Source organism: Cricetulus griseus, chromosome 8, assembly GCF_003668045.3.
Source record: "Cricetulus griseus strain 17A/GY chromosome 8, alternate assembly CriGri-PICRH-1.0, whole genome shotgun sequence".
Taxonomy (NCBI): domain Eukaryota; kingdom Metazoa; phylum Chordata; class Mammalia; order Rodentia; family Cricetidae; genus Cricetulus; species Cricetulus griseus.
In genome coordinates this window covers 24,423,045-24,439,342 of record NC_048601.1, presented here as the reverse complement: position 1 = coordinate 24,439,342, position 16,298 = coordinate 24,423,045, and the positions used below count along the sequence as shown (strand labels likewise).

General features: G+C 39.5%; 1 protein-coding gene across 1 annotated transcript in view; it reads left to right on the top strand.

Moving 5' to 3' along the window:
* The window catches only part of Kdm5a (lysine demethylase 5A), a 72,890-nt gene extending 62,243 nt beyond the window's left edge, over nt 1-10,647 (top strand). The window contains exons 27-28 of the mRNA XM_027429308.2: nt 99-509; nt 7,455-10,647. Coding sequence (XP_027285109.1) covers nt 99-509; nt 7,455-7,661 — 618 coding nt within the window. The 3' untranslated portion in view covers nt 7,662-10,647. The remainder of the gene's footprint in view (nt 1-98; nt 510-7,454) is intronic.
* The last annotated feature ends 5,651 nt before the right edge of the window (nt 10,648-16,298 follow it).

Below are 16,298 nucleotides of genomic sequence, written 5' to 3'. Positions count from 1 at the left end.
GTCTGCTAATTTATTTGTTCTAAGTACCTCACATAAAAGAATAACAGCATTTTTTTAAGCTTTCTATTAAAATGCTGGTTAATTTTATATTTTTAAAGGATGATAGCATGGAAGAGAAACCACTAAAAATGAAGGGAAAGGATTCTTCAGAGAAGAAACGGAAGCGGAAACTAGAGAAGGTGGAACAGTTTTTTGGAGAAGGAAAACAGAAGACCAAGGAGCTAAAGAAAATAGATAAACCTAAAAAGAAGAAATTAAAATTAAATGTGGACAAATCAAAAGAGCTGAATAAATTGGCCAAGAAGCTAGCAAAAGAAGAAGAGAGAAAGAAAAAGAAAGAAAAGGCTGCTGCAGCCAAAGTTGAGCTTGTGAAAGAGAGTACTGAGAAGAAAAGAGAGAAAAAAGTGTTGGATATCCCCTCAAAGTATGACTGGTCAGGAGCAGAGGAATCTGACGATGAGAATGCCGTTTGTGCAGCACAGAACTGCCAAAGGCCATGTAAGGACAAGGTGAGTGCAAGGGTTCTTTGACTGATGTAGAAGGGCCAGAGCTAATAATGATTATGGAGATAAATGTGTGAATAGTATAATAATATATTTGTGATTCCCAGATTTGGACTTCTAACATAATTTTTTCTACAGTTTTTATAAACCAATTTAAATAGGGAAGCTATTTATGTGTGCTTAGTGGAGGAAATACATTTTTTTAAGTCGTTTGTTGTTTTTCTCTTTTAATTGTTGTCTTTTCAGCTACAGCTATCCTATTTAGCAACTGCAACTCCTCTGTAGTAGGTAGGCCCCAAGAGCAGACGCCTCAGGGAATTCTGTTCCCTCAAGCACTGACTCTTTCAAAGCTACTAAGGAAACTTATTTAAATCTCTGTCCTGCTAAAGAACTCAAGATGTAAAGGTTGAGGTAGAATCCTGCTTCTCAGAGAGACTGAATAGCAAGCAGCTCATCTAGCTCACCTCTTCACATCTCCCAAGAAGTCCTTGTGCTTTTTCTCGTCCCTCCTGATAAGCCCTTCTCCACCTGGCTCCTCCCTACAACTTCCTGTTGGCTAGTTGCTGATGCAGCCTCCTTACCACGGTGAATTTTATTTAATTAAACACATCTTTGTATCATTAAACAAATGTTTCAGGCTTAAACAAAAGTAACACATCTTAAAATAATATTCTACAACAGTTGTTTACTTAGAGATATACAGAAGCATACAAAAGTTACTTGACACTCTTGGCAAGCAGTGTATTTCATATGTAGTGTGCGGGTCAAGCTTCAAAATAAAGTTCGTCCTTATCTTACACTCTCGATGAAAGATGCTCTCTTGAATGAAACATTTATTTTTTCTTAGCAAATAATTCAGACTCTTAATGATATTGAAGTTTTTCAGCCTAGAATAGTAGATGGCTCAGTGGTTAAAGGTGCTTGTTGCCAAGCTTGAGAACCTGAGTCCATTCCCAGGACTACATGATAGGAGAGAACTAGCTTCCTCAAGTTATCCTCTGTCCTCTAACTCCCACATAAAGACTGTTAGGTATATTTCAAATACATGTAATAACTTTTTTAACCCTAAGTTTTAAGTACAGTAATTCAGTGTTGGCTGTTTTTTAGGCAGTAGTTCTGCTAATTTCTGGGAGAAATGGACAGACTTTATTGGAGGAAAAAAAGTCTCAATTCTTTAAATGATAGGAGACATCTTTTATTCTTCCTGTCAAGAATACTAGTAAGCCATGTGGTGGTACACATTTGAAATTCAGCACCTGGGTGGCAGAGAAATTGAAGGTTTCACATAAGAGACCAACTTGGGCTACCTATTGAGACTTTGTCTCGACAATAATTTTTTTTTAAAGAATTTACTTATTATGTATACAACATTCTGCTACCATGTATATCTGCACAGCAGAAGAGGGCACCTCATTATAGATGGTTGTGAGCCACCATGTGGTTGCTGGGAATTGAAGTCAGGACCTCTGGAAGAACAGTCAGTGCTCTTAACCTCTGAGCCATCTCTCCAGCCCTCAACAGTAAATTTTAAAACCAGTAAGTTTTTAATTTTAAAGTGCTAGGGAAAAAGCTCGGCTGTTGAAGTGCTTACATGCATGGTTCTGAGGACAAGAACCTATATAAAGGTTGGGCTGTAACAGCACTGAGGTGAGGCAAAGAAGCAGGAAGGAGAGGAGGGCAGATGTGGAGACAGGTGGAGCCCCCAAACTTGCTGCTTGCTGAACTCCAGGTTCAGTGAGAGATCCTATGTCAAAAGGAAGGTGGAGCACTAGAGGAAGATACCAGCTGTTGACCTTTGCCAACACACAGGCCATAATGTGCATTCTCAGAGTATTTCATGTTTAGAACTTGAAATATTCCTTAGTTTGAAAATACAAGATAAGTAAAACTGCCAGGCGCTGATGGCGCATGCCTTTAGTCCCAGCACTCACAAGGCAGAGGCAGGCCGATCTCTTGAGTTGGAGACCATCCTGGTCTACAGAGTGAGTTCCAGGATAGCCTCCAAAGCCACAGAGAAACCCTGTCTCAAACACACGCATACCCCCCTCCCCAAGAAGAAATGAATAAAGCTGCACCACTGTCTCTTGAAGTGTGTGCCCCACTGAACACATTTTTAGATACTGAAAGGAACCGAGAAGTCTCTTGTTCTGGCTCCTCACACTTGCATATATGTTGTGGCCAAAGTTACAGAACTAACTAGTGGTAGAACCCCAAAACCAAAAGCTAACCCTGGCTCTTTGTTCCAGATTCAAGTTCTCTATCAGTTCCCAGCTCCTGTATAATTTTTCATTTATTTACCAAACAGGCTGATGGAAGATCAGCTTTTTTCCTTTGGCTACGAAAATATTAGCAGCTCATTGCTGTTAAATCTTCCTTCTCTATTCTTTAGCTAAGTTTTAATAACTTCAATGCTAGCAATATGTAAATAACACTTACTATCCCTGTCCTCTTCCTTCAGCATGCAAACACTTGAGGCACTACCACCCCCCATTCGCTGTGCAATTAAATGTAAATTAACTTATGAAAAAAGAGGACAGAGTCTGTGAAAACACTTGATAACAGAAGTATTATATAAGTGTAAACAGGTGGTCATTACTTTTCAATGAACCATGAGATTTCGAGACAGGGTTTCTCTGTATTGCTCTGTAGACCAGGCTGGCTTGGAACTCACAGAAATCCTCCTGCCTCTGCCTCCCGAGTGCTGGAATCAAAGGCATGTGCCACCAACGCCTGGTTGTGTGGGTACATTTTGATAAAACAGATTTAGCTACATATTCAGGGAAAATGTCTGTATTAAACTGTTAAAGGTGAGCATAATGTGTTTTTCCCTGTCATTAGTTTAAGTGAAACAAATTTAATGTTGTATTTTTCTGTTAATTCTGTGCAGATTATTTTAGATTGTAAATGTTTCATCTGCCATTACTATCTTACAATTTATTTCTGGCACTAGTTTTACTAATTTAAGAATCTTCAACTTTATTAATTGTTTAAGTATCTAACAAATGATGTATAGCTTCAGATAAAAAAAAACACTTTTTTAGGAAAATATGCAACAGAAAAACCTTGGTTTTTAGCTGGATGTCCCTTTGTCATTTCTCTTATCAGTAATGGTTATCATTTTTTTTCTAAAAATAGAAATGTTGGGAAATATTCTTTTAAAAATTAAGTGGTTACTTGAATGTCCCTAGCTTTAATTTTAAAATAGCTTACAAGGAGTAAAGAAAGAAAACACCAGAGTAAGGTGAAGGTTTCTAAAAGGCTGTTTTCCCATCAATTACAAAGTTTGAGCTAAAATTAACTTTCAAAACAATATAGAGGAATTTTCAGAAATGTTTTAAAATCCAGAAGCTTTTTCTCCCCGAGGTCTGCGCCTGTATCTATCTTAATTTGTGTTAACAGTGAAACATGCTTGAAAGAATTAATCTTGGTGGGCAGTGGTGATGTGTGCCCTTACTCCCAGCACTAAGGAGGCAGAGGCAAGTAGACAAGTAGATCTCTGTGAATTCGAGGACAGCCAAGGCTATATAGTGAGACCCTGACTCAATGAAATGAAAAATGAATAATCATTTTACATAGGATGATACAGTTTTTCTCTCCACTGATTTATCCTCAATGGAACTTTTTATTACTTAAACAGTATTATGCTCTAAGGTCTGAACAAAATACAAATTGCCAAGAACTTAAGTCTGAGTGTGAAATCATACAACAAAACAAAAATGTCAGGCTATCATTATTTCTGCTACTCTGTTTGCCTCTCTTCATATTCCATTTCTTTTCTCTCTTGATTGTACTGGGCATGAAACCCGGGTCCTTAAATCCTTAAAAAGACTAAGTAAGCATTCTTGCCACTGAGCTATTAAACACCCAAGAGGTCAACTCACATCAGTTTTCAGGCTTGGCAGCAAGTGCTCTTACTTACAAGATCTTTCTGGCACTATTTCTCTTACATCTGAACACAGTAACCTATTTGTACAGTGTTATTAGATTTTTACCAGTTATTTTATCAGCTCATAGCTGTTGTGGGTTTTTTTGTTTATTTTTTAAGATGCAAGTTATTGCTAGGCTACCTGTAAGGACAAGAAGGATCCTTGTCCTTCAAAGGATCCTCCTGCCTCAGCCTCTCAAGTTAATGGGACTATAGACACTTGCCACCATGCTTACATTTTGGAGGAATTAGTTAAATTTTTTTAATTTACTAAATAATGAAGCCCTTTTCCCTAAACAATGAATGAAGGTGGGTTTAACTATTAGAATGTAGTATGCAGTTAGCCAGATTCCATGCTTAAAAACTTTTAGGTTACTGCATAGGTTGTTGCCTCTCAAAATTGTCTGTGGATTCAGTTGTCATTCTGAACTTCAGTTTGCTTTGTGATCCTGTGGGGCTTTTCATGTGGCAGTGGAATTCAGGTTGATGGTTCATACAGGAATTGATAAGTGAAGGATGTAGTTTTCCTTACTGTATTACATAACCAAAAGACTGCAATAGCATCTGTGCACCAATGTATAACTCAAGGAAAATGATATCTTTCTTTGAAGTAGTGGAAGAGCTAGGATTAGAAAGGTACTTTTAGTCAAAATCACACAAGAGAAAAATACTGATTTTTGTTTGTTTTTTATTTTTCAACACAGGGTTTCTTTCTTTGTGTTACAGCCTTGTCTGTGCTGGAACTCATTTTGTAGACTGGGCTGGCCTCTAACTTGCAGAGATCTACTGCTTCTGCCTCCCAGGTACTGGGATTAAAGGCATGTGCCACCATTCCTGGCTTATGCCTTTCTTACTTGAAAGAAAATAGTAGATTTAGTTTTAGAAACTGGAAGCCAGTGGGTACAGTGAAAACTTTAAAAAAGTATTGAATGCCTTTTTTGGGTTTTTTGTTTGTTTTTGTTTTGGGTTTTTGTTTTTTGTAGCAGATACTTCTAAAAGTGGTAGCATTTTTACTGTGGACTAGCATAAATGAGGACTTTGTTGGATCAATAGGGTTAGAGGTGGGAGTAAAGGAATCTGTTTGGGGTGGCATCATAAACCATCACAGTAACTGGGCATGCTGGTGAAAGCCTTTAATCCCAGCACTTGGAAGGCAGAGGCAGGTAGATCTCAGATTTGGAGGCCAGCCTGATCTACAGTACATGTTCCAGGACAGCCAGGGCATCAAAGAGAAACACTGTTGGGGGCGGGATGGGGGGGGTGCGGGGATCATAGTTTATCAAATCTATACAACCACTTGAAATGATGGTCATTTTTCTAATTCCTTTGGAAGTTCCAAAAACCCAAAACACTCATCTTCAGTTCATCTTCAATGGTTAGCGGTTTGTAAACATTTACTTTCTATAGCTCCTTTATATTTACTGTATTCTATAGCTTGTTATCTCCTAATTTTTCTCTAGTTGCATCAGGATTGTTGTGATCTGTTTAACTATACTCTTGCTTTCTTCTGAGGCAAAACATACATGTAGTTACAAAGAAATGGAATTTAGTTTAGGTGGGAGTAGTTAAGTAGCTCTGCACTTAGGGAAGTAGTATCACAAAGAAGAGACAAAGTGGTCTGAATCATCTAGAATGTCTTAAAGTCCACAATCAGTTCTAAGTGTGGAATTTCCTTTGCTTAATAAACTTACAACTTTGCGACAGAGATCCCATCATTTAGAGGCTAATCTCGTTTGAGCCTGGCAGAGAACTAGACTGCAAATGAAGTTTGAGGCTAGCCTGGGCTACACAGTAAGACTATATGCCTGGGGAGAACACCTAAACAATTTGACTACAGGAAGAAACAAAAATCACATTTAAGAAAAATACAAATGTTTAAGAGTACTTAGAAGAGAAATGATAAAAGCCAAATGACAGTTTTTAATAAATAATTTTTCCATCCTTTATTACATAAATTTTATCAAGCTATGGAAACATTTTGGAAACCACTCACTTTGCCAAAATAAAACTTATTTTGCTAGCCAAGGCCTCCTTTGTTCTTCTCTGGCTGTGCTGAAGGGACTTCTTTGATCCCTTCATTTTCCTTTGTTCCAATGTCTGGAACAAAGTGGCTTCCTGTATTGCAACCACAGTGATCAGCCTTTTTATTGTGAAGGGGGATGGCTGCAGCCCTTTTCATCTTGATAGATTCTTGTCTACACTGACGTTGTTAAGTATAAGAACCACAATCACCATCCAAACAGAAAAGCCTGATGTTACACTTCTGCTCTGCTGTAAATTCAAGGTGTAAAGTCCTTTCCTGTCTCCTGTAGTCACTGAAGGCTTTGAAGAATCAGTGTTTGCCTGGCATCTGCCGCTGACACCTGTCATTTTTTTTTTTTCAGGCTAATTTTAAACCTCAGAGTAATTTGACCTGTGTCTTTGACTGTTGTAATTGGTTAACTTGTAAGATTTGACCTCTGATATTTGCTAACTTTTTATAGGGAGTTGTATTTGTAACGGAAGAAGAGAAGAATAAAAAATAGTAGTTTTAAAAGTGGCCTATGTGACTGCTTTTCTAAAAAGGTATTTAATGCTCTTAGTACTTTGGCTTATCTCTTTGAAATAAAGCTAATCCACAGGATTGCCTCATCTTGTTGTACTCTTCCTTTCTTGATTTTTAATTGCATTGTCTTAGAGCCTAGAAATTGTTAATATTAGCTAAAACTACTTGGCTGCTCTATTAGAAGTTTCTTTTTTGTCAAGTATTTCCCAATCATGTTTCTGCCTCACAAGGAACCCCAGGTATTCATGAGGTAATAGAGTACCTAAGAGGCCTAATTTTGTGGACACACTATGGTAAAATATAATTTGGGGGTATTAACTTCTCAGCTTCTTTCTTTGAAAAATAACCCCATAAGAAGTCATATCTATCTCTGGATATCCCAGTTGTTTGCTCTTCTTTAAGCCAAGAAAGCTCTTTGGTTTGCTTTTACTCTGATCTTACTGTTATGATACTAACATGTCTCAATCTTTATCTTCTACAGGTAGACTGGGTGCAGTGTGATGGTGGCTGTGATGAGTGGTTTCATCAAGTTTGTGTTGGTGTGTCCCCAGAAATGGCTGAAAGTGAAGACTACATCTGTATAAACTGTGCAAAGAAGCAGGGGCCAGACAGCCCAGGCCAAGCACCACCTCCTCCCTTCATAATGAGCTACAAACTACCAATGGAGGACCTTAAAGAGACCAGTTAGCAGATGCTTGGTTAGCTTGCAACATGGGGGGAAGTGGACTACATTGAGACCTTGCTCATCAAGCAGAGTGGTTCTGATCACTCAGAATGGTGTTTCCAAAGATGAATGGACTTCAGAGAAAGTCCTCTTAGTGCTGGCTTCCTCTGTGCATGGATTGTGTAGGCTACATTCTCAATCATCTGTGCAGAGGATGTCTTCTTTGGTACAGCAGCCAGTATTTCAGCTCTTGACTCCTTCGAGTATGGGTTGCTTCATTAAGGCCAGGTTCTTGATGGAACTCTTGGAAGGCTGTTTGGAATTAACACATTGATATGCTTAGTGGGTGTATAAGATGTGGCTTGTGACCAATTGAAACCTTCTACAAGAAGGTTACACCTAGAGGTGGTGCCATCAGAAGGCCCTGATTATTTGAATCTCCTTAGGTAATTGGAAAAGAGTCAGAGGACAACTTTTTCCATAATTACTGGCATTTATGCTCTGCTGATCCAGTTAGGAGGAACAGGCCAAAGTTATCCCTTTTAGAAGTCTTGGGGTGTCAATGCAATCTTTAGACCTCAGCTGCTTGTGCTTATTATATCAATAAGAAAATCCTCCAAAAGAGCCCCTCACTTTCCTCAGGAGGATGTCAGCAGGTTAGAAAGTCTGACTATACTGGATTCTGGGAAGAAGGTTTTTTCTTATTTCAAGGCAGGCAGCCCATTGGTTTGAGAAGTCTGTCTGGGTCTGTTTTAGAGGAGAGAGGTACATGGATCCAGGTTCCTGGAGGGAGTAGAGATGACTAATGAGATCCTTTTTCTGAGCCTCAGTGATGCATGCTTATCTGGGAAACCCTTATTCACAAGTATTCCAGACTCCACCATGCTTCAGGCATGGCCATAAGCAAGACTGGCAAATAACAGCTTTTGCCTTGCAGCCCTAACCCTAATGCCTGTAGTAGCCAACATGGCCCAAGAAGATGTTGATAAATAACACCGTGGCTTCATCAGAGGATGTGGGGTTATAGGTCCTCTGGGTGTGAAGCTGTTTTAGTAAATCCGTTTTTAAAAGAAAGAAAGACTTGTTTTTACTTTTTTCTAAATGTCTCTGACTACTGACTGTTCTATAGATTATTTTTCCTTTTTTAATATACATATATAAATATAGATATATATATTTACTGTTACCAGCAGCGTATGACAAAGTTTGAGCATCAAAAAATCCACTTGGGAGCTTGCATTTTCTTTCTGCTTTTTGATAAAGAAATCCCATTCCTTCCTTGTAGTACAAGGAGTTAGCACTTCCTTCTCCATTCTCACCTAAACATATCTTCCACTTTTCTTGTATTCAACTAGATAATATATTTCCTCCATGTTGGGACTTGTCCCTGTCTGTTGGGCAGCTTGGTCTTACCTAGTCAGTGCTGAATGTTTTGTATGTTTGAAACTATGGTGCTGTGTCCTCTCCCCTGTTGTGTTCTGTGTTCTTATAAAGTTGTTAGGTGTACTCTGTAAACTCTTAGTAGAAGGGGACTAATATATTTTAAAGGACAAAAGTTTTTTTCTAAAAATATTTATCTTCACTATCCTGTGTTCTTTATTTTGGTTTAAGAATCTGAAGTTTGACTTAAACTCATCAGTTGTCTTTTTAAAGGGGGCATTGAACAAACCTAGAAAGTTTCTAGTTTCTGCTCCCCTTTTGCCCCAGTCTCTTAAGAAAATGTCTTCTAGTAACTAGAAGTGAGATGTACTGTCCAGTTACAGACTGTGTGGGTATGAGGGTTACCTCAAAAGGCATCTTAAGGGAAAAGGTTTTCTTACAAAACGCCTTCTCCCAAGTGCTAACCAGGCTTGACCCTGCTTAGCTTCCGAGGTCAGGCGAGACATACACATGCAGGTGGTACGGTTGTAGGTACAACATCCAGTTTCTGGTTTATACTACCTACTTTTTGGTCTCTTATTAGATAACATTTGAATATCTTAACCAGTGGTTTGAATGTGTGCTGTGTTTGTGTCTTGAATTTCCATCTCCATGTAGGTGTGAGTAGAAGTTACAGGTTAATTAAGTAATTAGTTAATTTTGTACATTTTCATTTTGCCAAACTATGAACATTATCACTTAAGAATTTTATTTGCTTGTTATTAAAATGAAAAAAAAGCACAATTTTTTTTTTTTTTTTTTTTTTTTTTTTACTTTTTTGTCTTTGTAAAAGACTTGAAATGCTTGTGGTTAAAAATTGAGTGTACTCCCACCCTTCAAAAATTTTAAATGTAAGTGATGGAATCCTAGAATGCATTTAAAAAATTTGATTTTCCTTCCAATTCCAGTTATCAACAGAACAGGGTTTTGAGGATGCTGAAAGGTGACTGTTTGGGGAATAATTTGTGTACTTTGTACAGTGTTTGTCCATTGGAGACCTCAGAAATAGGCAGTCTGTACCTGTGACCAGCTGCCTGTCATCTTCTGATATTTTGAAACTTTTAAATATATAATTTAATTGATTCAATTGGCTCTTTCTGTACTTATTTGAGGAATTTGGTTTGTCTTAACCATAGATTTATACCAAAAGAACACAAGAGAGGTGCTGGAAAGATGTCTCAACAGTTAAGAACACTGGCTGCTCTTCCAGAGGACCCAGGTTCAATTCTCAACACTACATGGTGGCCCACAACCATCAGTAACTCTAGTTCCAGGGGATTCTGCGTCCTCTTCTGGCCCCCCAAGAACACTGCACACTTGTGGTGCATAAAAATACATCAAGAAAATAGACACATAAACTAGAAGTAATTAAGTTATAGAAAAACAGTTCTTCTAAGGATATAAGAGAAAAAAGTAGCACTCTACCCACAAATTTTAAAAGACTTAGTTTGTGAGTTAATGAAATAAGAGTCATCTATTTGAGGAAAAGTAGATGTTCTAATATAAAACATTGTTTCATGAAAATTACAACTGACTCCATTCTTCTGTATTGCTTGTTTACATTTTGTATTAAAACTTGATTTATATTGTTTCTCTTTGTCCTCAGAGTTGCAGTTCTTCATTACTAGTGTTTTAAGGTGACTTAAGGGGTTAATATTTTTTAAAACTCTTTTGCACTGCCTTCATTATAGATATTTTGACAAAAGTCAAATGAATGAAAAAAAGTTGAAGTCTGCAGAGTGTGGTGGTATACACACTAATCCCAGTACTTGGGAGGCAGAGGCAGGAGTTCAAGGCCAGCCTTGTCTACACAGCAAGTTCCACACTAGCCAGGGCTACATAGTAAGTCCCTGTCTCAAAAAATAGAGGAGTAATGAAGTCTTTGATCATTCCTGACAGGGCAAGTCATTAGAACTCTATGCAGTCCCTGAGTTCAGAAGTACAAGGTAGCAATAGTTACTAGTCCCTAGTTAGGGAGAAGTTTTGTCGTCATCCTCTCACAAATGTTATTTCACTTTTGGTGTGACTCCAGAAGCCACGTGGAATGTGGAGATGAAGAGGTGTGGCTCCCCTGTGAAGCTGCTGTAAACCAGCGTGGCCTGTCTGACTCTTGACTTGTCCTAAGTGAGATATGAATTTTACTGCATGCCACACTTCAAAGAACTAGAAGGCAAACATTAAATCTTTGATTGCCCATGATAACAATTTGCCAGACAAAGCTAGACCCTTAAGTTAGCATGATTTCACTAGTGCTTCCCTTCTGTTTCTGCTTTTGTCCTTAACAAGACAAGTCAGTTTTCTTAGTTTGCTGGATGCAGTTCATATAAAGAAACTGTCAGCTGGGTGTGATAGCACACACCTTTAATCCTGACACTGTGGGAGACAGGCAGGCTGTTTTACATAGTGTGTACCAGGTCAGCAAGAGCTTCATAATAGAACAAACTCTCGAAAGTAAGAAAAACTGTTAGTGATTTAATTCTGTAGTGCGTTTGTGTGTCAGCCAGTAAAGTAGTTTTGAAAAGGCGAAATTTAGGAAACCCACCTTTCAAAAAGTTAGGACAGTCTACTTTTAGGAGAAAGTACAATTTGGGGTGAATTTTGAAAATTGCAAATTGTGGAAACTTTAAGCTGTTGAAGCCCCATATAACCCTACAACCAAGTCCAATAAAGTTTCACATGTGAATTATAGCTTCATGTGTGTAGAATGTTACTTTTGTTTTAGGTCCTTAAGTACAGCACCTTCCAAACTCCTGTTTATTTAAATCAAACTACACCATTACTTTGAATATGGATTTGCCAAGTGGCATTTATAGCATAAGAGGGGAGAAAATGGACATTGGTGTCTTAGAAATGAGAGAGTTCTCTTGGCCTGGGTCCACTACTGCACTGGGAAAAGACACCATCATACTCTCCTTCACTGATGTGTTTGTCTAAACAGTGTTTTTTAAGAAGCTAAGCTTCCCCAGTTAATGATTCCCTTACATGTTCATTAAAATTCACCAGGGTTATTAATAGTAAGTTACAGAAATTATAGCTTGATTTCATGATGGTTGAGCATGGTTCTTTTTTTTGTCTTCTAAAATAGTAGTAAATGTGCTAATTTTTTACATCTAATTTTTTTCCCTTGTGCCTGTGCTCAGATTCCCCATCCCAACTCTCAGCCCATCCCATCATTTGTGTTGGTGTGATTTCAAATGGTAACGAAGTAAAGGTAAATTCTGAGAATGAATACCAGAAATCCTGAGGAAAATTAGCCAATAAATGGGAGCCGCTTTTAACCTGGGCCAAAGCTGTCTCTAATACTTTACTTGCTATCTATAACATAAAGAAAGAGCTAAGCCAAAATAATGATTTGATAGGTGGTCTGGTTAGTCCGCTATGGACTGTTGAGAAAACGGGTGTGTGATTGTTTTAGAAATACAAAGTGTGAAGAAGTAATTCTTGATGGTTTTACATGTCTATTGGCACAGGCTTACCAACTTGGGATGCTCCTGTTTGCATTACGAGTATGTACCTCCCCACTTGTCTGTCCTGTTTCATCAAGAAACCATAACCAAAATACATCCTTCCTTTGGCCCCTCTCAAATAGTGGAGATTGTACATCCACCACTGAGCAATAGTCTCAATCAGCTTTTAACCTTTAAATTGCCCAAGCTGACCTGAACTTATTTTGTAACCTTAGTGAGCCTTTGTTTTCATTATCTCTGCTTCTGGCTCCCATGTAGTTTGTGATAGAGGCCAACACCACTAGACCTTTATTACTTTTGGTTCTTAGGACTCACTCCCTTTGCTGAGAACCAACAACGGGGGAAACAAGAAAATACTTCCTTTTTCCCTTTGGCCTTCTAATGCTCACAAGTAATTTAAACCCAAATTACCTTAGAAGAGTAGTGGTGGCACACACCTTTAATCCATCAGTTGGGAGGCAGAGGCAGACAGGTCTTGGAGTTTGAGGTCAGCCTTGTCCACAGCGTAGGCTCCAGGATAGCCAGGGCTACCCAGAGCAACCCTGTCTGAAAAAGCAAACAAAAAAGTAAATGACACATTCCCTCCATTGCCAAGGCTGTCAGATTAATCAAGTATGATTGACAGATCATTGCTTTTAAAAAAAAAAAAAAAAAAAGATAATGCCTACAGTCGTATTGATCTCTGGTACCTTCAAGAAGTGTGTGGTTCCATGTATGTGTTGGGAGGAGAGCTGGTGAGAAGATGGGGGAAAGACCTGGCTATCTCTTAATGTAAAATTATTTTGATGGATGTTTGGCATTTCATAAGCTGACAGGCCCCTCAGTCAGAATTGTGTAATATTCCTTGGTTTAGAGGAGGTATATATATCTTGGAGACTTCATTCAGTAGTTGACAACAACAAAAAGGAAGATCCAGATTCCCTTCATTTTCATCACTATGTGGAAGGCCACATGATAGGGAAAAATGCAAAAGAACATAACCAAGTAGTATTGCATAAACTCCTGATTGTGCATCTATTTCTCATCTGTAGTTCTCATCTATTTGCCCCATAAGGTATGTTTCTGCTGTAATTTGATAGGAAGGAATTATTTCAAATTTCTATAAAAGGAAGTTAGATGTGAGTTTTGAAGCTGGATTGTGTATCTTCTCAGTGAAAAGAAAAAAAAGTCCCTGAGGCGGGAGATGGTTCCCTGTGCTAAACTTTACTAAGGAACCTTTTTGAGTTGTCAGGGACTTATAGATGAAGAATTTAAAAATTAAAAAATAAAAATAAAAAAGGTTGGTGGCACACACACCTTTAATCCCAGCAGAGGCAGGTAGATCTCTGTGAGTTTGAGGCCAGCCTGGTCTACAAGAGCTAGTTCCAGGACAGGCTCCAAAACAATACAGAGAAACCCTGTCTCAAAAAAAAAAAAAAGAGGGATGTTCTCCTAAAATGTGCATGACACTCCCCTCACCTCCACAGCTGCCTAGTAGGTCCACTGGGTGCAAACCGATGCTCTTTGTGATTTGTTGAGACAGCTTATCTCAGACCTCTTTGGAATCCACTTCGTCTAGCTTTTGTTGCTCTTAGGGAATCAAGCTGAAGTCCTCATGCTTGCACAATAAGTACTGTACTCACTGAGCCATCTCTTCAGTCCACTGTTTCTGCTTTTTCTTGGGGATCTGTCAGGAGTATAGAACAATTCCATTAGAGAACTTCTCAGGGTCCAAACATCCCCTTCCAGTATACAGGAGCTCCAGTCTGCATTGTATTGCAGATGCTAGTGATTTGTGTTGAATGGCATAGCCTCAGTGGAGAATGTCCCCTAGTTTTGCATCTCTACAGAACTAAGCATTTGAATAGGGTGGAGGGCGAGGTCTACATGAGTAGAGACTGTTTAGAGGTATCTGCTGAGAGGGTCTACAGAGGTTGAAGAGTAATGGTCTTGGGGTCAGGGGAGAACGGTTAGAAAGCAGTTGAGAAAAATGCTGGAATAAAGGGGAGGCTCCAGTCTGCAGCATGGAACTGAGAGCTCTCCAAATATGACAAGATGCCTACGTCTGGTCCTTATCACCGTTGGGTTGCTAGGAATTTCCAAGTCCACACTCTCCGACTCAGGCCACGACGGGTCTCTACTTCCAGAACATGAAGGTGTTCATGTTTCTATGTTAATATTCTCACTTTAATCCATGTGATCTTTATACAATCCAGCTTTGGATCCACAGTGTCCACATGTGCCTCTAGTATTCTTTTTTCTACCCATCCTAATTTGTTTTCAGCTTCAGATGATAATATTCTTGGACTATTTAAGTTCTTGTCCCCTTTTAAGGTGTTTTTCAAATTTTTAGATCATGACCTTCTACTCCAATAATAGTCTCTAGTTGAGAAATCTCTCCTCACAATTTTTTTTTTTTTTTTTTTTTTGGTTTTTTGAGACAGGGTTTCTCTGTGTGTTAGACCCTCGGAAAACTCAGGCCTCCGGGGTTCCAGCCCAGGACCACAGTCACCCCAATCACCAGACGGATTCAAAAACTTGCTGCAAATTGCATGAGGCTTTGTTGTTTAACGAGTTAACCACTCGGGTCTTTCACCCACCCGCCATGGCGGATGGCTAGCAAAGACAGCTCGAAGGGGCTGCATAGAGATCTTGTAGGGCAGCGTAAGGAGAGTGTCTAGGGGTACGCACAGGCTCAGGATTGGTGTGCCTCCAGGCTTGGAGGGCTTGCCCTGTGTTGATCAACTGGTTGTTATGGCCCATAGGCCCTCCCAGGGTGGTTGCTATGCTCTGCGAGTCATTGCTGTGCACTTGTCCATAAAGCACACCCAGAGCCATAAAGTGTAGTGCCACCAGCTAACTTCTGATTGGTTCCTTGCCACGAGGCAGGGATCTGACTTTGTAGTGACTAGGACAAGGTCAGACAAGCATGTGTTCAGCTGTTATGGCTGCCGACAGGGGCAGGCATCTGACCTTAGTGACTAAGACAAGGTCAGACAAGCTGTTATGGCTGCCGAAATGGGGAGCTGGTCCCTTCATGTGTAGCTTTGGAGCCTATCCTGGCACTTGCTCTGTAGACTAGTCTGGCCTCAAACTCACAAAGATCCGCCTGCCTCTGCCTCCTGAGTGCTGGGATTAAAGGCGTGCGCCACCAAAGCCCGGCGAGAGTCCACATCTTGATCCACAAGTAGCAGGAGGAGAGAGAATACTGGGAATGGCCTGAGTGTCTTAAGGTTTCTGTTGCTGTGAAGAGACACCATGACCATGGCAACTCTTCCATTTTGTTTTGGTTTTTGAGACAGGGTATCTCTGTAACTTTGGAGTCTGTCCTGGAATTCTCTTCATATACCAGGCTGACCTCTAACTCATAACATCCACCTGCCTCTGTCTCCTGAGTGTTGTGAATAAAGGCATGAATCACCAACACCTGGCAGACAACAGCAACTCTTATAAAGGAAAACATTTAATTGGGGCTATTTTACAGTTTAGAGGTTCAGTCCATTATCATCATGGTGGGACATGGTAGCATGCAGGCAGACATGGTGACGGAGAGGTAGCTCAGAGTTCTACATCTTGGACAGGCAACAGGAAGTGGTCTGAGACACTGGGCATGACTTGAGCATATCTGAGAACTCAAGCCCTCCTCCACAATGACACACTTCCTCCAAGGGTATACCTACTCCAACAAAGTCACACCTCCTAATAGTGCTACTTCCTATGATCTTACGGGTGTCAATAACATTCAAACTACCACAGCCTGTGTCTTTTGAAACCTGAAAGCTGGCTCCCATTGACA